We start from the raw sequence: 25748 nt of genomic DNA on the forward strand, positions 1-25748 counted from the left end.
TATATAATGTTTTTTGTAATTTGAAAGGCGTGGTAGTATATGAAGTAATAAATCAATATTTCTTCTCGTTCATGCGAGGAATAGAGAAATTGGTGAAAATCGTGAAAGTACAATTCAATTTTATTAAACCTCCGCGCATTTTCAATGTTCTTAGCGTGTTATATATCAGATTTCCAATTATTTTATTTCTTTGGTCTCGGGTACGCGATTTCGTGCGTTCAATAGAAAGCACGCGAAGCATTTTATAACGCGCGAAAGTAAAGTGACTTTCACTCGCTATAATTAGGAATAATTAATTTTTGCTTCGTCATCATCGGCGGGATAAATCTGACACGCAGGTATTCCGGAAGAGGAGAGCGGTTCCGAACGATGCGAATCGGCAAAATCGAGCAGGCATCAACAGAGAACGACCCCGAGCTCCGTCCATGGTGGCTCGGCCGCGAAATCGCGCAAATCCCAACGGTGTACCGGATGTCCCGGCTGCAGTGAGTCTCCTCGACAGCTTCCTGCTCTTCCTGTACCCGATCTACCCAGCCACGGTGAGAGTAAGGTGCGCGCCTGGTTAGAAGACGTACGACCACCGCAGCGTCGCTGGAGAGACGCCGAGGACACGCGCAGGAATTTCCAGGAAAACGCTCGAACGTTTGCTAGAAATCTCGAGTACCTGAAGCAGCTGGCTAGACGCGATTTCGGCGATCCGGACGATCACGCGAATCTGATTGGCAAATCAGTGTCGTCGTGGAAAGATAACCCGCCGATGCTGAGGACCTTCCAGAATATCGCCGCTAGGAGCGAGATTTTGGAGAACGACGATCGTCACAGCGTGTCCAGACGGTCGACCAGGTCCATGTTCGAGGGAACCGAGTACGATCGTTACAACCGCGGTAAACGGGCGAACGGTAGACCGTTCCAATTCGCCGCCGGTGACGACGCGATAAACGCGAAAGTCCGCAAGGCCATCGAGAATTCTTTCATCAAGCAGATGGAGGAGAACGCGGCCATGGAAAGCGAGACGAAGGAGAGCGTGAAAGACGACAGGAACAGCAAGAGTGAGGACGAGTCGGCGAAGACGGAGAGATCGTCCAGCAACACGGACAAATCGGAAAAGTCACGATCTCAACAATCGCAGAGCAATCCCGCGCCGAAGAGATCGAGAAAGTCGAAGGCGCCGTGCGTACCGCAGTCGAAGGAACTCCCGGATATGATCAATGAATTACCCGGCGCGAAGAACACCGCGAAGCGCATCATGGACGCCGTGATACGCGAGATGGTGGACGTGAAGGCGTTAGATCATCATCACTCCGATCGTACTGCCGCGATCGGCGATTACGAGGTGGACAGTCTGGAGCGTTCCAAGTGCAGTCGGAAATCGTCGACGTCGCCAGACCAGTCATCGACGGATAATCAATCAAGCCCGGCCTTGTCTACGGCGTTGCCGATGGACGAGGAGCTAACGATGCAAAATGCCGTGATCAACACGCGAACCGGCGAGATGACGATGTCGAAGCTCAGTAATCAGATTCTTGCCGAGAGGAATCGCTACAACAGTCTGCCGGAGCTGATCAGCAGCCAGCGATCAGAGACGTACTCGCTGGTGAGCGAGGTCTACGTGAACGACGGCTACGCCAGTCCGGCCTGCAGCGATGACAGCGGCCCGGAGATCCAATACGAGCCGGAAAATCCGGGTCATTTGACCATCAAAGTCCAGGACTCACCGGAGAACTATGTGAAACTCGACGAGTCCGAGTACGAGCCGGACACGTTGGACCGAAAACCGATGAAGCTGCGGATCAACGACGATATGCAGTACAATCGAGGGGAAATTGCCAACGAGATTTACGTGGATTCGTTGGAACGACCGGCTCAGATCCTTCTCAAGAGCAGGGGCAGTTTTCGCGATGAGAATTCCCCGCTGCAACGCGGCCACGGGAGTTTACGGGAGATCTACGAGGCGAGGATTAAGTCGAGTTTGAAGGACTCGCACTTGACGAACGGCCACGACGCCGAATGCCAAATTAATGGTGAGCCCGACGGTGTTCCCTCGTGGAAGAAGTGCAGGTACTTGACGCCGGACAGCAGACAAGCGAAGAGACAACGACAGCCGCACAATCAGCCAGACGTGGTGCCGTTGCCGCCCACGGACGAGGAGATCTATCAGCGGCCGAAGCCACCGCGACGCGTCGAGGACGCAAGACTGCCGCCGTTATCTCCAAAAAACGCCTGGGACGGGAGTCCTGTCGAAGCGGGTGACCCTACGGCCAGCAACGGCGCTCCTGTCCCGAAAGCTGATGGATACTGTGTAGGGGACCAGACCTGTCTTTGTGCGTCGCAGACTCAAGTCGACGTCGCGACCAAGTACGAGGTTTACAACGAGGAGCATCGCGAAGACGTCGTTCCCTTAACGGGAACGATGTTCTTCAATGAGAGATTAGGCGAATGTACCGTGACGAACGGCTGCAGGGACTGCCCGTGCGAGACGCGGATCGAAATCGAAGTTCCTGGGGACAGGTGCAGGTTCTACGGGCATGTGGCTTCCTCCAAGGAGGAAGTCTCGGTGCGAGGAACGAAGGTAACGCGAGAGAAACGGTCCGTCACGGGCTCCTCTCATCACAGGAGTTCCGCGAGGAGCTCCAGGACGCGATCGTGGAGCATCGACCATCGCCAGGAGGACGAGGACAAACTCCTCAACAACAGCAGAGCGCAGAACTGCTCCAGAACGAGACAGCTGATGAAGGATTTCTCGAAGAGCTGCGATTCCAGCTCGAACGTGCCGCCGTTGGTGGACAATCGGCGTGGTCACGTCAAGGTCGAGGACAGCGGCTACCTCAGCAGCACCGACAGCAACGGCTCGCACAAACGATTGCTGAAGCACGAGGTGAGCAGCGTGTCCGAGGAGACTGACGAGACCGAGTCGGTATGCGACGGCGCCAGCGAGAGCGGCGCCGAGAGCATCGGCACCGACAGCGTGTTCTTCGGCAACTTTCGCAGACTGTCAGAAATTTCCAAAAGCGCCGATTCCGGTGTGGATCTGGGAGCGAAGAATCCGTCGTATTACCAGCCACTGTTCGGCGCGAGGACCGAGACCGCGGTAGTTCTGGAGAGAGCGAATTTCAGCACGAGCGACAGCGAAACCGAGAGTCTCGTCACCGTATTGCCTCCATGTAGCGGTCAGTGCAACAAGTTGGTATCATGAACGATGCCGAAGTATCTGATTGAAATAGATGATCTCTTCATACCATGGATTCTCCGGTAGGTTCTGTACGGTAGGCAACGTATATTGGTACCGAATCTCAGTAAAAACGTTGATATAAAAACAAAAACTTGAAAATTATTTATAACATCTTTTGCGAAATACTCGCACAATACGCAATAATTTCTATAAGAGTAACGATGGCACAAAGATAAAATATAAATGAATTGTTAAGAGTACATATCGTGATATGTTAATATTTTACATAGAAATGTCAAATCGTAAAAAGCAGAACAGCTTCTTATTGAAATTATTTGTTTCTAATATATTTTCTGTCGGTACTAGATTTACACCGTAGCAATGTTAGGATGCAATGTAAACACTACTTTTAGAGCGTAAGTGGAAATCAAAATACGATTTGCCATCGTACTAGATAGGGTATAGAATATTAAGTCCAGTTTATTGATAAGACAACAGAGTGCATTTGTGCACTATTAAATTTTCGAGAATGAATCTTGAAGGATTTATATATTCGCGAAAGATTAAAAATTCTAATAAATTGAAACGTTAGATAAATTTTATATCTTCTCAGAAAAGTTTCAAGGCCAGTATAGGAGGGAAGTAATTTAGAAATTTATTATTAAACTAGATAGCTTACACGATCACGATAGTTTTATATAAATATTACAATTAAACACAAAGCGCCATGCGTGCTTAAGAGTTCATCAAGCGGGTAAATGATATATTCTCTTCGCTCAATCTAGAAAAATAATAATTAAAAGACTTCTGTGCTTTAATTATTTTTTATATTAATATATTTTTAAGCTGAATTATACGTGCGGAAATTTAAAAGATATTTATGAGAAACACATCTAGATTATTATTATTAAATGACTAGTTCTCGGATATCTATTTGAAAATAGTTTAAAAAGATATGTATAAAAGAGAGACTTTTTAAAAATAGTTTTTTTATATAATAGTTTTTTACAAATTGCATACATATATTTATGTATTTATTTATATTTATTACTTTTTATTAATTAATGTGTTAGACAAGACATGTGGAATAACTGCATGGAGAAAGTGATAATGTTTTTTATCATAGATGACAACGATGGAAACGCTTATGCATTTTTCTTGATTGATTGCAGTTAGTATGATCGAAATTATCGTAGTTACTGCAATCGAAATGATATGTTGAACGCATCATCGGCCGGAAGTGCAATATTAGTCCATAATAAAGAGAAACTGCACCAATCATAAATTAAGTAAATAGGCACGATAAATTTAGAATAGAGTCATATATTCACAAAATGCGCAAAGATTGTTTCTACAGGAGTACGACAGCACGAAGATAAAATAATTAATTAATTATTATTAAGATATTATTTTTCTATTATGAATGATTTTAAGCATCGTTTTTTCTGGAATTTTTTTTAAACCAGCGTTTTTGAAGAAGATTTACTTGTTTGAAGAAGTTAATGACAGGAGAATAATTTATGTAAATATGTAAGTCAAGAGTAATGATATCTTGCCAAAAAGGTATTAATATTTTATATACTTTTCTGATATTATTACAGATGTTATGATAATTATTGTTATTGTTCCTCCTCTCATTTCCTCATATTTCCAATTGCTATCAAAATTACTTTAGGTGATTAAGTAGCAGTGCAGTTATTAAGAAATATACGCCAGCATAACTGGGGAATATTTTCACCGTCTCTTATTAATGAATAGTCAATTAATATACATTAATATACAGGTTGAAATAAGATAGCGTATAATATTAATACAAGAATTATACATACAATATGTATTATATGCAAAGTTTGTGAACTTATCTTCATAATTTTATTTTATGATAAATATTGTATTTAAGATTTATTTATCGCTAGTACTCCAAGTGATTTACATAAAAGCGAAATAATATATTTTTCCATGTTATTAGTTATTATTTTGTTTGCAAAAGTTTAATATTTAATATTTAATAATTATTTTAAATTAATATATTTCTATCTACTTTTTAGAATTGTTAACATTATAGAAGCGCACGCTTCCATGTACCTGCCAAATGTAAATAATCGAGCTAGATCTTAATATATACCGTTAATTACATTTACATATACTATTTAATATCATTTTGCGATATTCTGTTTTAATATACATATATTTTATGGAATGTTGAAGTAATATAATACACAGGAATATACATATATGCCATTATGATCGTAAATACTTTCATGAGCACATGAACAAGGGAAGATTAATATATATTATATTAATTTATTTTTTATTTAATATTAGGTCTGCATCAATTTATTGTGTTAACAATTATTTAAATGTAATGAAAACACGATAGTCATGATAATATTTATTGTGTTATGACTTTTCAATTTTAGCAAAATTATGTGATTATATTTGCTAAATCGTTAATAATAGATTGCTCTTAAAATCAAGTATCAATATCGCCCAGATTTTCGAATCGGGTTCTGTACCTTGTCCAAATGCTCGTAAAACGATCGTAACGTAGCATAAAAGATTATGGGAACAAATTTTTATAATTATACTCGGCCACTTCGGCGTGAGTTGGTGTCGGTAGGTTTCGGGTTCGTCAAGCGAACGCTTCGCACAAAAGAAAATTTCATATTCATCGAAGAGATTTGAGAGCTGCATGTCTATTAATATATCAAATGACAATTCCGACTTTTTTTATAGCGTGACAAAACATTGTTGAGCATCTCGTAGCATTTAATCGAAGCGACGTTGTTGTTCTAGTTACGAAAAGCATCACATTGTGATTGTACATATATATGTAACAAATTCTTACCATTTTATAAAAAAAAAACTGTTAATGGGAAAGATGCAGTATTTAACGTGTATTACTCCTGCAAACATGTGTATTCTACATCCTTCCTGTCATAAAAATTCATCAGTGTATTCATGTATAAGTATAATTAGTCGTAACATTTATACATGGGTCTTGATTTGCAATTGTAATTCTTGAAATTTCAATTAATGATACCTCTCATCTCTAATTATATTCTCCTGACTAATTATACTCTTTTTTTTTAACAACTTTGGTAACTTCAATTTTTCATAGATTGATCGCGAAAATCGAGCACGCGACACCGAGAAATGGAAATAGAGGAGAGGAGTTATACTTATCGGCAAAGAATTTAACATCATTTTTTTATTAATTACATAATTTATTACTTATTTTTTAACTCTATCAAATATACATGCTGTCAATTTGTATACAAATATACATACAACAGGTCCCTAATAATAATAATAATAATAAATCATAAATAACGCTATATCGAGTGAAATAGTGTTACAATTTTAAGATTATTGTTATTATGTACATTTATCATATTATACATATTTAAGCTAAAGAGATTTTTTCTGCAGCATCTTCTATAGGTTTAGCCGACGTTTTCAGGAGCTCTGCAAGAGTTTTGAATAATTTCTCTTTGTACTCAAATACTTGTCTTGAACTAAGATTATTTCTATCGTCAACGTATCCTTGTGTCTCCAACATGTACTGCACTACAGACCACATAACGCCTCTAAATTTCAAAAGCACATCAGCAGTTCTAGACAAAAAAAAACAAAGATTTAAGCACACAGATTATTATATACTATATATTAAAAAAAGAAAGATACAGAAATACTCACTCTTTGTTGCAAACAAATCTTAAAGTATGTAGCGCATTAACATTAATCACAATTTCTGTTTTGTCATCATCCAGCTAAAAATCATGAAATATAAATTGTATAAATGTTGCTCCACTAAGCTGCTGTGCTTAATCACGAGATTAAATTATTTAATTACCTTATAACATTGAGCCTTTCGTTGATTAAAAAGTAATACTGTCAAAGGTGATATCATGCTTGTTTCACGAATTACTGTGCTACGTCTTATCTCGCAATGTGCAGCATTAAAATACGTCAAGAAAGAACTCGGCCAAATTTTTCGCTTGTAATTAACACTTTCCCCCGAAATTACAACCTTAGCGCGACCTCTGTAAGAATGTGATTACAAATAAAATGACTATAAATTTCTTCTAAATAATTTGCGTCCGCGATTACACAAAATTCGCTTACTGTGTTCGGAGTTCGTTAACGCCCTTTCTCATGATTCCGTTTTTAAATCCCATGTCTTTATGTTCTATCAATTGCTGCGTAGCACCATACAATACAGCTCGGACTAGTTCGTCGTTACTTTCAAATTTATTTGCTACAATGTTGGATTTATTACAATCGAAATGCAATGTATCTTTGGTCAATAGGCGACATTCGATCAACTGCTGGATATATGTATTTCGTATTTCTGCAAAATTATGATGTGGTTTAAAAAAGATCTATCGATGAAATAAAGAATTTGATTGAATGCATATAGTATTAACTTATATTGTACAATAATATTACTTACGACTCAGTATTTGTATTCTGAGCGGTCGGAGCCTCATATCTCTACAAAATTTCGTTATTAGGTGCGGACTTGTTTCACTATATGTGAACCATTGCTTAAACATCCAAGCCATCGCGATATGATCGCTGGCTGGAGAGAATAATCTTTTATTTTCCCTGATTTGAAGCTTTTGATCCAGTACATTGTAAAACAAGCTATCTTCACCAGAGAAAATACTGGCTATCGTTATCATAGGATGTATGCAGCTATTGTTGAAACAAAAACACTTATAATATAGACAAATAATCGGAAGATGACTGATTCAAATTAATGTTGAAATTGCTATTTAAACTTACTTGAAGATGGCAGAATATACCATGGCTTTACTAAACTTGGGATACATTGGGAATAGTGCCATTCGTTTACCTAGAGCTGTAAGATTCTCCTCATTATCCATAACTCCGAGATCCACTAAAGTTCTTACCGCCTTCCGTATTGCGGTTGGTGTAGGCGGTTCCAGCATTCCACCTAGAAATTCCTCCGCCTTCTCGTCCGTATATGTTTTACTGTCAAGAATTACTTTTTCCAACGGATTGCACAACAACTGCGGTACTGGATGCGCCTCCAATTTCTCGTATTCTTCTTTTGAGATTAAGTGATAACTTTCGCCAGGTTTAACTCGTCCAGCTCTCCCTTTCCTGTATAACAAATTGTTATCTTAATGTAAAATATTTTTTTAAATGACATTTAAATGCAATTTTTTAAATATTTATGCTTCTTCCCTCAAATTGGAATAACGTAATTTTATAACAGTGCGACATATTTACTTGTCTCGATAATTACCTCTGTAGAATGTTCGCCCGAGAGATCCAACGATTGCTTATGTAAGGTAAATCTTTGTTATTGTCCCATCGCGATTCTTTTCGTATGGCAGAATCCACAACATAAACCACATCACTAACCGTAATGCCTGTTTCAGCAATGTCCGTGGCCAAGATAATTTTCCGCACACCCGCCGGTGTAGGCTGAAAGATTTTACGCTGTTCGTTGTGCGATACTTTGGAATGCATCGGCAAAATCAATTGATTCTCTTTATAGGACGATGTATCCTCGAGCAGGCTCTGCACCTTCGTGATTTCATGCCATCCTGGTAAGAAGCACAAAATAGCACCAGGCGGCTTATGCGACGAGATCCATTTTATAATCTGTACTACTTTCCCAAAATCAACTGAAAGTTTTTCAGCTTCATCGTCATAGCGATCCTTCATCGCGTATGTTCTGTATCTTTGGATATTTGGTAGGTGTTCGATATCCTCCAAGAAATGCATTTTTACAGAATACAATCTACCCGGTACTCGTACAGCGGGACAATCGAAATACTGTTGAAACTTGTGCGCATTTATAGTCGCCGACATTATCAGTACTTTTAAATTGGGATTTTTCTTCAGAGCTCTCTTGAGCAGAATCATCAGCATATCGGTATCGATCTGACGTTCGTGTGCCTCATCCAAAATCACGTGCGAGCACCCTTGTAAACCAGGATTGCTCTGCAATTTTCTCAATAGTATACCGGTGGTGCAAAAAACTATCGCACCGAGTTCCTTCGGCAATGAATATTCTAATCTCACGTGAAAACCCACAACGTCTCCGACGCTCTCGTTTCTTTCGTACGCGACGCGATCTGCCAGAGAGATCGCCGAGATTCTACGTGGCTGCGACACCAATATATTGCAATCTGTAGCATTCCCGTTCTGTGCGAAAGTGTCCAATATAAATTGAGGAACTTGTGTAGTTTTACCGCAACCTGTATCGCCTTCTATTAATAGGACTCGATTGTTTTCCAGTTTGGAGAGAATTTCATTCCTGCGAAATAAATAACGTATACTTAGAAAATTATGAAGCACATTATATATGTACATGTAAAATATGAAACAAGCATCTTTCATACTTGAACTCATGGATTGGTAAAGTGACAGTGTGATCGGTACGTTTTTCCAATCTGTCTTTCAATGTTTTATTACGGAGGAAACCATCCTTGACAGCATCTAGTCCTATTATTGGATGGACGTTAGTCGTAGTCCGACTCAGTGCATTGTGAGCATTGAAAGTATTTTCGGCCGCTATCTTATGTATTTCCTGAATATCGCACATATTAAAATCGTCAAATATTAAATATATTAATAAACTTGTATTGTTATACATTAAAAATTGTAATGCAACATTTTACCGTGTCGTAAGTCTTGATCAAGTCTGACATATTGTTTAAAATTTCGGGAGCAACGCTTAATTCGACAGGCTTTAATCGTATATTCTTCATTTCCTCATCATTATAGACAATCGGTTTGCCGTTTTTCAATTTGCCATTTGTTTCTAACCATTGCAAGCATTTCCAAGCTGCATTTTTGGAAGCGAGTACTTTGGTTTTAGCAATTTCTTTAAAGGACATAACTTCTGGCCATTTGACGTTAAAAGTAATTTCCCATACATTAGATCTATTTACAGTAACTTTTTTAGCCTTTGTAGTTAAAACTGTTTGGTCGTTAAGTTCATGACCTAGTATTGTATAAATAGATATCAAAGAAGATTTTGGATCTGGGTACAAGCGTTCCACTCCTGCAATTTTCAGTAATTTTATTATGCAGAACAAATTGATGAAAATGACTGAACATAAATTGTGCAGTAAATTATAATCGTGTAATAAATTTACTTCTGAAGTTACATTCACGACAGAAATATTTTGTACTTGATATAACTAATATATGTAGATATACTTGTCAAGAAAGACAAATATAAAATTTAATATACATAAAAGATAAATCTTGCACTGTACGTCAATTGCAAATTATTTCTAATTTAGCTTCTATTCGCTAGATTTTAAATAATCTTGTATTGGATTGTAATGATTTATACATACTTTTTTGGATTACAGCTTCCTTATTAATCCTCTGAGATCTACCGTGCTTGTCTTCAAATTCATCAAGGCTTTGCTATGAAAATTTTTGTTCTCTTTAATAATCGAAATTTTATTCTGAATGCACTTGTAATATTTACGATTCATTATGAACTGCTTACCTCTGTAAATTTTTCCAGATTAACGTTTGCATGTAAACTTTTAGTTCCTACATTTTTATACGTATAATCTTTCACCTACAATATTAAAATGACAAAATAGATTTTTATTCGGGAAGATTATTCTCAAAATACTCGTACAGTTAGCATCTTTAAACATACCTGAGATAAATGTTTATCTTTGTCTTTCACAGAAACACAGTACTGCGCTGCACTGTGTATATGCGAGTCTTTAACCACATTTTTATATAAATGTGCCACACGGCAGTGTTGGAGCCTATAATAAAATTATTAATTTATTCTTATACATAAATTACATGAACAATCCATTACAACTTAAATTAATATTACAAATTCTATTTTTAGGAACTTTAATCCAACCGCTTCATCGACGCTAGTACACAAATGAAACTAAATCTCTTTCAGCAATCGCTAAGTAACCACGACAAATTAGCAATACTAAGATTGAGGAATATGTGAAAATGTAATGTAATTTATGTGAAAGTTTAACAAAATAACATAATTGTTATATACCAGCTATACGTTGTTCTTCGCCCAGAAAGTACTAGAAATGATCCTGACATTGCTTCTTCGTGTATATCCCCTTATTCCGTCTATATTTGCTCCCTGAAAAAGGAATACATTTCCAGAATATGCTGAAGATTTAAACAAGTCCAGTCTAACAAGCACGAGGAATTAAAAATCAACTTGTATCTATCTCCATCATCGGTCAAGTCAGATCAGTTCACCTCGAGGTTCACCTTCACGTGGTCACCGTGGAGGTTATAAACACTTACCCTCTACGATCAAAGCGAACGGAATGATTCCAAACGTTTGTGGCAGCGCTTGCACGTCACGAGGAAATATCGTCGAAATAGTCATTCGCATAGAGCAATTAAGCGCTGATTTTTTTTATCCAAAACGTGCCGGTTATGTGTTATCCCGACGCTCTAATAATGCTCTCGTAACACAGAAATTACGCGAAAAATACAACGTGGCGCATAAATATGTAGTCGAGCTTGACGCCGGTAACAAAAGATTTGCTGCCTGTAAAAGTAATTGGCATTGCATTTCCTATGGAGAGTACAATCTACAAAATAAGAAATAAAATCTCACGTGTAACATACAACAGCAATCGCCGGTCTTTCGACACCAATGGAAATTACTAATTGACGCGACATTTTCGTGCGCCACCCGGTATACTAGCGCTCCGAAGTTTGCATCAGCCTTAGGTTAGGTCAGGTTAGGTTACGTTATGGAGTGGCTCGTCCGCTGCGAGAGCGGCAGTCGTGTAAAAATTCCAGTATTATGAAGACATGCCGTTTATTGTCACAAGTGCATTTCGTTTCGATTGCGTGATTGCGTAATGGGTGATTTAATCGCGCGAACGCAAGGATAAGAGCCCTCGGAGCCGTCGGAGCCTTCGTTGGCCTTCGTGTCTCGCGAGCGAAACGGGAGGTTATGTCGCGTGCGGCACGTGAGAGCTACGTTAACTTGCCTGCGGTGACACTTGAGGATCTTCACGGACTGAGCGCGAGAGGATGTCGTCCGAGAAGCCGTGTCGCGCTTGCATGGACTTCCGGACGTGGGCGAAACGCCAGAAGGAAGTCTACGACTCGGAGAAGGTGAGCCGGCAATTTATTGACAAATTCGTTGACGATTGCCGTGAATTTCGTCGCCTTATTGCTCAAGTGTCCGGTCTTATTTCGTCAGACATTCTTGCGCGACAATTGTTCTTGCTTTTTATCACTGTTTTGCAAGAAAATTTATTGCGATATAAATTTTACAAATTATATTTTATATCAGGGAGCACAGAAGAAACAGGACCAAACACCGAATGCCAGGAACGGTGGTACTCGAGACGATTGTCCTTTAGACAAGGATGAGTTGGGCTCGAAGACCTGGGGCTTCTTGCACACCATGGCGGCGTACTATCCCGATCAACCGAACGAGAGACAAAAGTCTGACATGAACAGCTTCTTTCACACGTTTTCCAAATTTTATCCTTGCAACGTATGCGCGGAGGACCTGCAGGAGCAATTGAAACACACGCCGCCGGAGACCGGGTCGCAGGAAAAACTGAGTCAATGGCTATGCAGAATTCACAATGAAGTCAACAAGAAACTCGGGAAACCAGAATTTGATTGTAAACTAGTAAATCAGAGGTGGAGAGACGGTTGGCTGGATGGTTCTTGCGATTGATAAGTAGCAATAATAGTTTTAGAATGTACAATGGGACCTGAATACAATACGAATTATTGTATAAATAATTGTTGTAGATTTTTTCATTGGACATTGCTCTTAGATTCTCGACGGTACGATGTGTACATAAGGAAATATGAAATTAATAGCGATATATGTACTTAAAAGGTTTTCCAAGTTCTGTTTTCTTCCTGGAACAATATAGTAAATCTACTATAAGAGATGGGAATAAAATTCCGAAGTTACAAAATAAGAGACGGGAATAAAATTGCATTATGCACTTTATTATAAATATCTTTGTGATAAGAGAAAAATCGTATAGATTCGAAACTACTTATATACAAATGTTTGCCGACGGCAATTCAGTATTATTATTAACATTATTCTACTATCTAAATTGGGATTTCCATCTCGATAAGTACAATGCAAAAAAGTGCACATTTGTTGCACTGCATCATGTATAATAAAAAAATATACTGATATTACAAAATTTCTTTTTTTTTTTTTCACTAGCCATCCATTGCTTTTCTTCAATAGTCACTTTAATAATAGTGCATTCCACCTGTGGTTGCACCTTGGTATTCGCTATTTTTTCTATCTACGCCTGTCGTAGTGATTGACTAAAGTAAGCCGGTGTCCGTGTGATAGTAAATGCGGTAACTGCAGTTCGAGGACCAGGCTCGTAGCTGTGATCCTGCCCTTGACCACCTATGGGTACAACTTGGAATGTCCTAATGTGAAATGGAAAACGTTTATTGTTCACAGATGGTCGAGTTACATATAAAAACATTATGTGACCCAAGAAGACAATGAAAAGGGAACTTCCTTTGGCCATGCTCTCTCTCACCCATTCATCCACGAATATAGTGTTGATTAATACCTGTAAAAATAAAAAAAAGATGTCTTATTTTTACAGCATATTTTTATTATGTAGATTTTAAGTGTAATTAAAAATTATTTCAAGAAAAAAATAATTGTTAGTATATATGCGTACCGTTAATGGGTGAAAGAGAAACCACACGGATCCTAAGAGAAGTAGCGAAGTGTAGAAGTGGAGCTTTGTATTCAATTTTCTGATAGTCTTGAAGCAACGAGTGACAAACACGAACCAGGCGATCAATTTCAGCGCTATTAGACCGTAGCCCGGTGGCGACTCGTAAATGTATAATACCACTCCTGGATCGAATACCTCAGACTGATATATATACAGCGACATTTGACAAATGGCAGTACTACCGATGAATACTGCAAGCCATCGGATTTGCGACGATGTAAGGACACTTTTGGTAACTGTGTAACCGATAGCGAGCAGCAGCATGAGAACTGTGTACAGGGTCTCGGAACACGCTTCCGAGAGCTGGCTCAACAGATAAGCGTTCATCGCTGGCATTCCTCTCAGGCCAAGATTGACGTAACTGTAAAGCTCGCACGACACCCCTAATAATTGACACAGCAAGGAGGCGATGAACAGTTTGTAGGATATATGTAGCAGCCTCCTGGAGCGCAGTTGCAGCGCTATGTAGAAACTAAGGACGATGAATATCAGGTACATGCAGGCGATCGGTATCAGCAGCGGCAGTATGTCTGGAAACCGGGAAACGGGCGCAATTAAGGAAACGCTACTCTGGGACTCGCCGATTGTCGTGAAAGTCAAATTACTTGCAGAATTCGTCTGCGGAGAAGTGTTCCTTCCAGAATGCGCCGGGCGCCGCGTTGGTCAGCGATATCCAGTACGTGACGTTCAGGCCTTTCGTGGAAGAGCAGTCGGCTAAAACTATGAACCACCATCTCGGCCGGGCCGAGATGAATCTCCTCTGGCTGTCGCATCGGACACCGTCGTCGTCCTCCACGCATCCCGACGATAGCCACGACGTGTTCAGCGGCACTATTTGACCGTAGTGGATGTTGAGAATACTCTCTTTCTCCCGGCATGTCTTATTGGAAGGATAGACGGTGGGCCATTGGTGTGCTCCATCGTAGTACAGCAGGAGGTTTAGATTACGTTCTTCACCTCCTAATTCAAAGTGATACCGAAAAGTACCGCTTTCTGTTAGAAAACAGAATCTCGCGACGAATGCCCAGTTCTGAAAAAATCACGATATTCAGATATTTGTCATATGTTATTTCTTCGAGCGATTTTATGAGTCATTAGAACTCGTTCTACGAAACGGTAACATTGTAAAGCGGCTTCTGCATCGATCAGTATTATTGCCTTCATCTAAATATAATTGCCTATCCATTGTAAAGATATGCAAGACAATATTAATTGCAAAACCACGCGCAATAACTATAAAAAAATATCAATTATAAATCTTTCAGTCTTTTCGATTTGCGAATCATTAAAATGTTAAAATATTCGAACGTTAAATTGTCAAAACAATAAATAACGAAAATATAATGAGGACTTTATCCTCCCGGAGTTCTTACTTTAATGTTAACTCTCGTCTGCTCTATTTCAAATCGCACTCGCTTAATAAAAATCCACTCGGTTATTTTTCGTTAACGGCAGGTGGAAACTCGGTTTTGCTCGTACACGTACGCGCAATATATATTGATCATGCAAGAGCCGCCCGCGCGAAGCTATGGATCGAAACGCCGCGCCGCTGAAACGACTCGCGTTTCCATTTCATGTTCCATAAAATCGATTCCAGCCTGGTAGTTACTTCGTGTGTTATCAGGTCGCCCTCGAGTATTTTGGCATCGGCGTGTCGGAGCAACGGCAGGTGCGCGATCGAGAAGAGCAGCAGCAGAAAGACCAGCTTCACCGAGTTCCGAGTGCGCGACGCTCGTGCGACGAGCGTTCCTCCGCACATAACTACCGCAATCGCTACGGACGCATACTGTCAGCGGCCGTGCGGCCGCTTTGATCAATATTTCCCGGTGCCATGACTCGTATATCGATTTGATTATTCGCACGCGAAACGGGTCGACATTCGCGAAATTGCTGTTGTAAAAGAGGAAAAAAAGAAAAGGGGAGAACAACCCTTTCGTACTCGAAATTTCGCGCTATCATAGATTCCTCCTTCTGCGCGTTCCTACTTTCTATATGTTTTTCCTCTAATTTTTTTGTTTCCTTTCTCATATATGTTTTGACTGCAGGAAATATAATTAAAATAATAGCAGGGCTAAAAACTTACTTTAATTACTCTAATTACTTTATTATTTGGATTGTTTATTACTCAGCGCTTTTTGTAAAACGGGACAATTGTAGATGTCAGATTTTAGAGCGAGGAAGAGAAAGGAAGAGCGAAATTTGTCTGTTAGAGAATGTAGATAAAAGAACGAAAAGAAATATTTTTGAGTACAGTATGTACGCCGATTGCTCGCGTGTCCCTGACATTTGCGTGCATGTCGCTTGCGCAGCATGTAGTATGCATGTGTATGCGTCGTGTTCTCCACGATTGATCGAATTGATTACTTGCAATACAACGACGAAGAAATAACAAAATGCACTCGCTGTAATATAACGTGCTATTTTATTAACTGTCTTTAGAGAAAAAAAGTGATTTTTTAAACAAATATATACTTTTTTATATATACAAGAGAAACGAGAGAAAGCGATAAGCTTAGGTATTAAAAAATAAAAGGATGACAAATGTGCAAAGAATAGAAAAAATTGAATTTAAAAGAATTGCTCGAAAATAAAGAGATCACATTCAGATTAAAACCTTTGCTCTCCCGATAAGTTATTTAAATATATTTATTAATTATTAAAAAAATAATACAATACAATTAAAAGAATAATACAATTATGAAATAAAAATATAATCAGGAAAATAGAATTATTAATAATAATACTAATGATTGATATTTATTGTGCTGTTGTGGTTATTGCTCATCGTCATCCAATAAATAAATAAATAAATAAATAAATAAATAAATAAATAAATAAATCGTCCGAGTTATCAGAAATTTATTCCGAGCTTATATAAATTGGAATATTTTTTTCTCAATCTAAATAATAAATTGTATTGTTTCATTTATTAAAAGAATTCTATTAAGTTCTAAGTCGGGTACCTATTAATAGTTCTTTTCTGTAAGGAGAGTTGCTGATTTTTTAAATTAACTTTTTTCTTATGCGTTTCCGTACAAGTCGGAGTGTGTGTTTTCTGGTTTCAAATAGTCGAGTCTTTTATTTTCAGTTCATTGCACGCCAATAATTACAAATTAGAAATATACCCGCGAAATCGTATTCAGATTGGCCGCGTTCAGCAGACACAACTGTTGAGTTCGTCTTATCAACACTCTGCGTTGATTGGTTGGTTCTAAAAGTAAGAGCCAATCACGTTCGACTGCTACTCAGCGGCTTGGTCTGCTGAACGCGCCCATTTATAACCTATTTCTCTCTTTCCATGTCACGTGATAGCGCACGACGCACGACGCACGTTGTCGAGCCGCGGACGCGAGGTATAGTTTCGGTTTGTCAAACGTTGTTTAGTAATCCTAGATTCCGTTTTCCCTACCTGTAGAAATTAGACGGAACCGCCAAAACATATACCTGTACAATATTTCATTTTCAGCCGTAAGAAACAGATCTTAGATTCGTGCACAACAGTGAGGTTAGGCTTTAAAGATGGTTACAAAAGCCAGTAAACAGAGTCCGAGAAGCTTCAAAAGTGAGTCTCGTTGCTGTATATACCGTAAAAATACATGTATCCCGAGAATCGTTTCTAAACGAGGTTATTTCGGATTACAGCGCTATGGATTCGCTTCGACGCCGACAGCTCGGACAAGCACCAGCTGTTTTTCAAGGAGCACTCCGTGAGAAATCAGGAACCGGAGTATCCCAGAAACAGAACTCTTTTTGTATTGAATATACCGCCGTACGCCACCACCGATTGTCTGAAACATGCGTTCGCCGATCTCTGCAGCGATGTACGGTCCGTTACGTTGTCAAACGCGAAAGGGTTTAAAACTGCGTACATCGTTTTCAAGAAGGAGGCCTCTCTGGACAGGGCGATGGAACTTTCGGAAGATTGCATCATTACGTTGAACGGTGACAAAAGTGTGTGCTTCACAGGATTAGAAAGTGAGTATTTTGTATTTTTAATGTCGTAGACACAACTTGTCTCTTATAATCTGTATCTAAGTATATCTCTATCTCTATTTTTGATTATTCAAACAGAATGGTGTACAGAGTATAATAATACGTTGCACGACGAGCGACTAATGAAAACCGACATCGAGGAATATGTAACTCTGTACGACAAGCAAGTACAGAATCGTATCGCACGGGAGAAAGCTGCGGAAGAGAAGGACGAAGGCTGGATAACTGTAACGAGTGGAAAGAAAAGAGGGCAATTCGCGCCGACCAGGAAGGAATCTACCATCAGCAAGGTGCAACAGAAGGAGGAACAGCGCAACAAGAAGAAGCAATTGATTAATTTCTATACTTTCCAAATTCGCGAAACGAAAAAGCAGAGTAAGTACAATTGCGCATTACAAAATTCTTCGTAGAGTGATGGTTTTTTTTTAGAATGCGCTTAATCCGTACGATCTTGCTTTCAGATTTAGCGGAGCTGCGAAAAAAGTTCGAACTGGATAAAAAAAGACTGCAGGAATTGAAACAAAAACGGACGTTTAAGCCATTTTAGGTACGTTAAATGTTGTTGTAAATAACTAGGATATGATTGTAAAATTATTAAAATCAGTTATAATTCGTTAGAATCTTTATTTTTTTTGCGAAACAAGTTATATACAATATAATTGCCTAATGATTTTATTTTTTATGTACAAAAACAATTAGAATATTGTCGATTAAATTAATTCATTGTCATCATTGCCGTCGCTGTCGTCGTCGTCATACTCGTATCAAGCTGCCTTAGTTGCATAAGTTTGTAATGTCCATTCTATCAAGAAGTGCTGATACGACAGTGGTTGCAAAAGGGCTAATAGTTCCTCTGAAACGAACGAAAATAATGATATGTATAAAAATTGGTAATATAATTATAATATGTACGCGCGAATACATTTTGTAAATACGTATATGCATAAGATACACACGTTTATTTCCGTAAATGCAGTTCGCAGACATGGCCGCGCTGACGGCTTGCGCGAGTCGTTCCATAGCTAGGTCACGCGAGACTTTTTCGACGTTCGGACGATTTTGCAGATTCGCCGTCAATAACCGAGTAGTAGACGCCAAATGCTGCGCCGAGATCGCGTGCTTGTTGCTGTCGCTGTTGTTCAGTCGTAGCACCGAGTCCATGAGTAACTGTTGAACTTTCGAGTAAAATTTTCGCGACTCTTCCCGACTCTCTGTGCTTTCCGTAGTGTCATTACGCAGAGGACTCAATATGCACCATCTGTAGATGAAAGAAAGAACGGTTCGATGTTAAATGTGCTTTTGTTCGTCATCTTGCGTGCGAAGTTATAGAATGGGAAATGACCTGAACAAGCCTGCTATTGGTGTTATCGGGGTCATCGGAATCCCGCCGGTGGGCAACGCCGGATTGTCCATCAGGGGTGTTAACAGTAAACTCGGATTTTCGTCGATCCACTCGCCTACCGATCTGAGCAGCTCGGTAGGCGGATCTTTGTCCTCGTACACTTCACCGATCGCCGTCAGCAGGTTGGCGGTGAAATGTGGCGCGAGTACGGGTAGCTGCTTCAGTTTGTCGATGGATCTCGGAGTGAGCACGAAGTAGTCGTTGAGCACGTGCCTCGCCAGTCCTACGCTCTGCGGCGAGGTGGAGCCCAACTGCTGCATCCAAATGCCAGCTGCGTTTAGGACCGCCTTGTTTTGCGTGGCGATCGCGAACGACACCAGGTTACCTAGGATCTTGTATCTGGGACTGTCCGCCGGGAAGAGCGACAGGAAGAGAGCGTTGCGCACCGCGGGAGTGCCGCCTGGGCTCTGGAAGAAGTCGCTCATGCAGTCTATCAGCTGCAGCTCGTGTATCGCCGTTGTCATGTTGCGTTTCTTCCGCTTCTCCACCTCTCCGAACACAAACTCCGATATCAAGTCCATTTGTAGGTCCACTTGCTTGCCCGGCCTGCAGCAGAGTACCTCTTGACAAACGAATAACAAATAAAATTTAATATTCGAAGAGGGAAAGAGAGAGAGTCATAATATATTAAAATGTAACGTAGATCTGTACATTTTAGCTGCATAATATTGAAACATAGACAAATAGTACGTTAAATGTTGCTGTAAATAACATTTGGATAAGATTGTAAAATTATTAAAGACAAGTGTGTCGCGCTACATTTTCGAGATACACAGAGAGCACAGCTAAAATAAACAGACCAGCGGCGTCGAGATAACCTGTACCACTCGTACCGATTCTGCATAGAGCATCCCTGGCGCAGTAAGGGAAGTCCAGCTTTCTAAGTATCTGCTTCACGTCGCTCCCGGACATCGTAGCGTAACGCGGACGCAATTGTCGTGCCGAATACCGAAGGAAATTGTCTCCGACCGTCTCAATTTGCAGCGTTTGACCGGTTTGACAGCGATCATGTGCGCGCGCGCCTGTATATATGCATATATATGTAGAGGGGTAGTAGGTGCGCGCCGCGACGACGCGGCGCGCAGTGGCGCGCAGTGCGCACCGGCGGCCGACGCCGGTGCTGCGGTGGGGCCCTCGCCGCGCAGTGGCGCCACCGGCGAGTAGGTTGCGAAGCGCATTATTAGTCAAAACAATCCGCCGAATTGGTGATCTATTTTTAGGTCGCGCCCACCGTAGTCCACGGTGCTGCACCGTTTTTCCCCGGAGAGGCCCGGAAAGAGAAGTCCGCGCGGCCGGTGCCCTACCGCGACGCCGTCTCGCACCCGCGATAAGGTTCAACGACCCCCCCTCCCCATCGTGGATTGTGACAGGCCAGGGAGCCGTGCGGCCGTGCGCGGGCCGGCCATGTTTATACCGTGGTGAGAAAATTTTCGAGCCGTGCGCCGACCGTGCAGCCGCCGCCGCCGCCGCGAGCCACGAGCGGGACTATCTCCACGTGCGCCGTGGAAGCGCGACGATCCCCGCCGCGCCGCGCGTACCAGCCCCGTGCCCCAGGAGGCCGTCGCGGGACCGCAGCGCGCAGCGTTCGCCGAGGAGCCGACGACGATGGAGTCCTCCGACAGGGGTAAGTCTCGCCTGGCGCGCGACGAGGATAACGACACCCGCGTGGGAAAAAAACGGCGGCGGCCAATATTGTGCCAATCTTGACGCGGACGCGCTGCCCCCCGCGGGGGGGGGCAATGGCAGTGTCAGGGTCGAAACGGAACTGGTTCAGTGACCGCGTTAAGAGTCGCGCGGGGTCGTCCGCGCGACGACGTTTCGACGACCCCCTCCCCCCCCCCTCCGGTTGACGGCCGACCTCCTGGCAGTCGAGGTCGCGGCGGACCGTCGACCGCTCCGAGCTCTCGCGTAAATCGCCGTCGCCGATCGAATCTATGTCACGCGGCGCGCTTTTGGCCAAGACTGTACCAACGCGTCGTCCTCTCTCTTTTCTCCTCCGCCTCTTTCCTTCCTCTCTCTCTCTCGCGCTCCCTCGCCTCCCCCGCGTTCTCGCCGTCTCGCTCGCGCGCCTCGTCCGCATCTTGACCGGGATGGAGAGGGAGAGAGAGAGAAGAGAGTCGCGCGCGCGCGCTACGCCTCCAGGGCATCATCCTGCGGATCGCTCACGGGCACGTGGTGGAACGGACGCCGTCGAACGAGAAATCCGAGACGGCGATCCGCCCGCGCGCGGGCGCGCGCGCGCAATTCTCTCGCCGGCGAGAAAACGACGGACGCGCGGCGACATTTCCCCGCTCGCTCGCTCGCTCGCCAGCGATCGTGCACGCCGCCACCAGGGAGCCGTAACCCGTGAGAGAGTGCACGGCTGGCACGGGCGTTCCGCGTTGCGCAACTGCCGCCGCGGCCGTAACTGCGTGTCTTTAACCTACATAGGAGGCCCCGGCGCGGCGCGCGCGGCGAATCAGAGTCACGGTGTCGTTTGACAACGGCGCGCACGGGCCGCACACACGTGAGAATTATTATCGCCTGACCGAGCGATTTCCCCTCCCCGTTCATCGGCCAGCGGCCCGCGTGTCCCCCTTTCCCTTCGCGCCCCCCCGCGCGCGCGTCCCCCGCGCCGTTGTACCTCGCCGCGCTTCGTCGCGTCGCGACGTGGCGACACCTGCCGACCGCTCGTGCGCGCCCTACCTCAAGCCAACGCGAATTAACCCTCCCGCGTCGTCGCCGTTCAACCCTCCCTCCCCCGGTTGCACGCCCGGTGGTGGTTCCCTTCGATCATGAATCGAGACGGGGAAAATGTTGTCACCCTCGATGGAGTAACCTGTCATGGGGAAAAACGACCGCAAGGTTAGAACGGATATTTTTGTCCTGTATATTGCCTTACCCGAAAGCCCCCCTTAGGGGGATGATTGAGTGGATCGAGATGCAGGTTGCAGGGGTCGTCACGAATTCCTATTCATTCTGTGTTTGAATAACGTGTTACTGTTGCGAGCCGAATTGTTTCGGATATTTTATTGGCAAACGATTTTTCGGAGTTACTGCACAGAAAAAAAAGAATATTCTTAATTTGATGATGTTTTTAGTAATTTTAGTTTTAATGTGGAAATCTTGAAATGGAATTTGTTGCAATAAAAGCGAAGAAAACTTGCTTGTATAATAAAGTCATTTTATATGTTTAGTTAAAAAGTAAAGTTGAAATTCTCATTAGAAGATTCATAGATTGTTGCGTATACGAATTTGACACTTTTTTTCTGTGCACAAAATTCAAAGTAATCAGCACCAAATAGTAAACTTGCCTTGGATGAACAAAACTGAAGCGTCGAACAATTCATTCGAACCGAACAAATCGCAGTTAATCCGATATTTCGGTGATTTAATTGCGGTTATTAGCGCGCGATCGAGACTGTCGAATCAAACGATTCGTTCGTTAATTTGATGTTTCGTCACGCGGAAACGATCGCTACGCAATCCGAGCAATTTTATCGCAACCCGGAGTTTGTACAATTGATCTATCATACCATCCGATTATGCGTGGGTTTCATATTCGCTCTAATTGTTCATTAGTCCCGTGATTCACGCCGATCATTTCAGCGACGAATCTGGCGCGATACAGATTCACGCGCGAATAACAAACAAGTCTCTCTCGAAAACCAAATTGAACCCAACTCCGTAAATCTTTCAATTTTGGAAATTAAAAACACGATTAGTCTGTAATCTCTTTTTGGCTTTCTTTATATTTATTTCGCGGATCTTGCGATTTCCAATAAAATCGGGCATCTCCGTGATCAAATGGCCACACAGTTTGGTTTTTGAGCGGTTCAAATATCATGATTTTTTTGGGTAGGCTAGAGAAAAGGGAAGCGCGATAAGAAGCCGCGAATATACGCGCGCGTGGAGTAAGATCGCGCTCGCGGGAGCGCGCGTCTCGCTTCTAAGTTTGGCGCGGTGGATGGCGGCGGCGGCGGCGTGCGACCCAACCGACGACCTTTCTGCATTCATTCCGGTCCCCGCGAGATCACGGCCACGACTCCTCGTTTCGTTCCCGCTTCTCGCTGCTCTTTCCTTCGCATACCTCGTCGCCTTCGTTGCCTCCGCCGTTGCTTTCCTCTCGCTTTTCAAGACGTCGTGCGCTTCGAGCGTTCAAGCACGGCGGTCCGTGTCTTGTGGGATAATCCGCGGTCAATTGGACAGGACCACGTTCGTTCGTGCCACGTGAATTTTAATGCGCGACCAAATCTGCCGGAGAAACGAAAGAAGAAAACACGAAGAGATCATCGTTTTTGAATTTACGAAAGAATGCATGCGCTATGCGTTTATCGAAGACTTGAGTCATTCTTTTCTGGCATATACCTGTCGCTTAAAATATTACACGCGTCGAGAAGAGATTAGGAGATGCGAAAATTTCAGCTCGACCTGCTCAATGGAAAACCTCCGGGTCGATGGAAAAAAGTATATATTCGTGGAAGCTGGTTGGTTTTTGCGGTTGAAACGAAAATGCTGTCAGCGTCCCAAAAAGGGATGACGGAAAGCGGAAAAGGCGTGTGCACCGACAAAAGTGCATCTTTGAGTTTTCTGACCTGCCGGCCATCCTAAGAGGATCCACAAAATTCCGGGGGATTTCTTTGTCCTCGACGCAGGACTGCAGGCGCGGCGTGTTCCAACCAGCGTCGCCCTTTATCCTTCATTTTTAATCCGCGTACACCATCCACGCGGCGTTTTGTTCTCTTTCGCGAGCCACCTCTCTCTTTCTCTCTTTCTCCTCTCCCTGTTGGTCTCTTCCTCGTTATATAAGTCCAAGGACGAGCCGCGCTGCTACGTGTACTTCTCCCTCCATCACGCTGTTTCTCTCTCTTTCTCTCTCTCTTCCTTCCCGCTCTCTCGTTCTCTTCGTCCTCCTCGCTCCTTCTTCGATCTCTTTCTCCCTCCCTCGCTCGCTCCCGCTTCCTCTCGTTCGCAACGCCGTCCTCCTGCACCATGCAGCGCATCAGACGACGCCTTATACGCTGCTCCTGTTATTCTTCTAGCTTCCATACTCTTTTGCTTCAGCGTTCAGCATAGTTCAGGGTCTTCCAAAGCGAGCATCGCGATTTCTGCGGAGAAGAAGGGAGAGAGAGAGAGAGAGGGCGAGCTAACACAGCAGGCGCGACGCGAAATCTCAAAGTGCAACAAGGTTTTATACCGCAGGCTATCCTAGACTTCTCAGCTATACAGGGTGTCCGAAACACGTCGAGCCATCTTTCACTTTTTCAAAGACTCGTGCGCATCTCAGGTATAAAAATCAAACGAAGGGAATGATTAATCGATTTTCAAGCATTGCGTTTTTCGAGGAACTTATGCAAGCCTGATGCGAACTGTGTGTTCTTGCCTGTCTTTTGAATTTATTCTTTTTTTCTTTTTTTTTTCTTTTTTCCCCTTTTTTTCGGATCCAACGTTAGCGTTTGAACTCCGACGAGCAGGTCGATCGCCATGGCAGGCCAGCCGGACATCTGTTGGCGTCATCTCGGTTGCGCCAAACTGTAGTAGGCCCTGTGTACGCTCGTACGTGGCTTTCTTAGAAGCGATGCAAAATTGCGAAAAGGGCACGTCGCGAACAAAACCTCTCGGGGGGAAAAAAAGAAGAAAATACGATTATGATGTAATGCAGAAGGTGTTTCCGCGATTCGCTATTTTCAACGTCTCCCGCGCGCGCGCGCGCGTCATCGGCAAGATTGCGAAGATGGAAAAATATCCAGCAAACGGCCGTCGTTAGCCGTCATTAAGGCGGGAGTTCTCAGGTGCGGTATGTCGTTTCTCAGAAGCGGCGTGCACCGTATCTAATTGCAGATGCACCGTCGTTGGTAACGAAACGCGGGACGAGATGCTTCTTAATTCCTCCTCCTCTCTCCCTCTTCTCTTCGCTCGCTCGCTCGCGCTTGGATTTCGCGCCAATTAATGCGATAGAATTTCGCGAGCGTGGGCGCACGACATGCACATTCGCTATTTAGATATTCGGTTTGCCATATCGCGCACGGCCAGGACGTCCTGCGGGTGTACAAGCGTTTTCCTGAATGGCAAGGGCGAGGAGAGATCTCGGGCGTGGGCGAGAAATTTCGACGCGACTTGTTTGTTTTCGACGTAATGCCGATAATCGCGAGTAAATGCGTCGAAAGTGAAAACGTGCCTCGTGCGTCATCAGACATTCCGTCGCGCTTTGAACAAATTTCGGGCGAGCCGTTAAAAAGCCGCTGCTTTTCTCGCTCCCCTATATCACGGAGAGAATTTTCTCTTGAAATTTACCCTGAAATCATGGTAGTTGTGGGACAACATGTACCACCAAGAACTTTATGCGAGCTATTCTGATTAATATCTACTATAATAAAAGATATTAATATCTATTATATATATATATATATATATATATATATATATATATATATATACATTAAAA

At 42.6% G+C, this 25748-nt stretch overlaps 7 protein-coding genes across 10 annotated transcripts in view; 4 read left to right on the forward strand and 3 right to left on the reverse strand.

Moving 5' to 3' along the window:
- Window positions 1-6049, forward strand: part of LOC139820519 (uncharacterized) — an 88244-nt gene extending 82195 nt beyond the window's left edge. Inside the window, exon 11 of the mRNA XM_071790886.1 lies at window positions 339-6049. Coding sequence (XP_071646987.1) covers window positions 339-3193 — 2855 coding nt within the window. The 3' untranslated portion in view covers window positions 3194-6049. The remainder of the gene's footprint in view (window positions 1-338) is intronic.
- Window positions 6050-6387: 338 nt separating this feature from the next.
- LOC139820921 (ATP-dependent RNA helicase DHX30) lies at window positions 6388-11766 on the reverse strand. Its single transcript, XM_071791520.1, has 14 exons — window positions 11471-11766; window positions 11208-11300; window positions 10836-10950; window positions 10677-10751; window positions 10519-10591; window positions 9832-10217; window positions 9553-9740; window positions 8448-9467; window positions 7961-8302; window positions 7626-7870; window positions 7298-7523; window positions 7026-7215; window positions 6869-6942; window positions 6388-6786 (listed from the first exon to the last, which is right to left on the reverse strand). The coding sequence occupies exons 2-14, from the start codon at window positions 11255-11257 to the stop codon at window positions 6576-6578; spliced, it is 3195 nt and encodes a 1064-aa protein (XP_071647621.1). The 5' UTR covers window positions 11258-11300; window positions 11471-11766; the 3' UTR covers window positions 6388-6575.
- A 173-nt stretch (window positions 11767-11939) lies between these two features.
- Window positions 11940-13365, forward strand: Alr (Evr1_Alr domain-containing protein Alr). The gene is made up of 2 exons (XM_071791537.1): window positions 11940-12298; window positions 12480-13365. Exons 1-2 carry the CDS (start codon window positions 12215-12217, stop codon window positions 12873-12875), a joined length of 480 nt encoding a protein of 159 aa, XP_071647638.1. The 5' UTR covers window positions 11940-12214; the 3' UTR covers window positions 12876-13365.
- On the reverse strand, window positions 13366-15696 carry LOC139820922 (transmembrane protein 145). The gene is made up of 4 exons (XM_071791521.1): window positions 15539-15696; window positions 14539-14959; window positions 13870-14459; window positions 13366-13755 (listed from the first exon to the last, which is right to left on the reverse strand). Exons 1-4 carry the CDS (start codon window positions 15686-15688, stop codon window positions 13474-13476), a joined length of 1443 nt encoding a protein of 480 aa, XP_071647622.1. The 5' UTR covers window positions 15689-15696; the 3' UTR covers window positions 13366-13473.
- Window positions 15697-16904: 1208 nt separating this feature from the next.
- LOC139820926 (ribosomal RNA-processing protein 7 homolog A) lies at window positions 16905-20673 on the forward strand. Of its 2 annotated transcripts, none has more exons than XM_071791534.1 (6): window positions 16905-17282; window positions 17396-17491; window positions 17572-17904; window positions 18001-18297; window positions 18384-18469; window positions 20545-20673. In XM_071791534.1, exons 2-5 carry the CDS (start codon window positions 17449-17451, stop codon window positions 18467-18469), a joined length of 759 nt encoding a protein of 252 aa, XP_071647635.1. In that variant the 5' UTR covers window positions 16905-17282; window positions 17396-17448; the 3' UTR covers window positions 20545-20673. The 2 variants fall into 2 exon arrangements, with proteins under 2 accessions (XP_071647635.1, XP_071647634.1); XM_071791533.1 differs by lacking the exon at window positions 20545-20673 and adding an exon at window positions 18622-18656.
- Window positions 18634-20530, reverse strand: LOC139820923 (integrator complex subunit 15). 2 transcript variants are annotated; one of them, XM_071791523.1, is made up of 4 exons: window positions 20143-20530; window positions 19265-19886; window positions 18879-19180; window positions 18634-18775 (listed from the first exon to the last, which is right to left on the reverse strand). In XM_071791523.1, the coding sequence occupies exons 1-4, from the start codon at window positions 20234-20236 to the stop codon at window positions 18687-18689; spliced, it is 1107 nt and encodes a 368-aa protein (XP_071647624.1). In that variant the 5' UTR covers window positions 20237-20530; the 3' UTR covers window positions 18634-18686. The 2 variants fall into 2 exon arrangements, with proteins under 2 accessions (XP_071647624.1, XP_071647623.1); XM_071791522.1 differs by having other exon boundaries at window positions 20158-20346.
- A 7-nt stretch (window positions 20674-20680) lies between the features above and the next one.
- Usp (retinoid X receptor ultraspiracle) overlaps window positions 20681-25748 on the forward strand; it is a 68102-nt gene continuing 63034 nt past the window's right edge. Inside the window, exon 1 of one of the 2 annotated variants that reach the window (XM_071791532.1) lies at window positions 20681-20948. In XM_071791532.1, coding sequence (XP_071647633.1) covers window positions 20930-20948 — 19 coding nt within the window. In that variant the 5' untranslated portion in view covers window positions 20681-20929. The remainder of the gene's footprint in view (window positions 20949-25748) is intronic. The other variant, XM_071791530.1, reaches the window with a different exon arrangement.

This window comes from Temnothorax longispinosus, chromosome 10 (assembly GCF_030848805.1).
Source record: "Temnothorax longispinosus isolate EJ_2023e chromosome 10, Tlon_JGU_v1, whole genome shotgun sequence".
Classification (NCBI taxonomy): domain Eukaryota; kingdom Metazoa; phylum Arthropoda; class Insecta; order Hymenoptera; family Formicidae; genus Temnothorax; species Temnothorax longispinosus.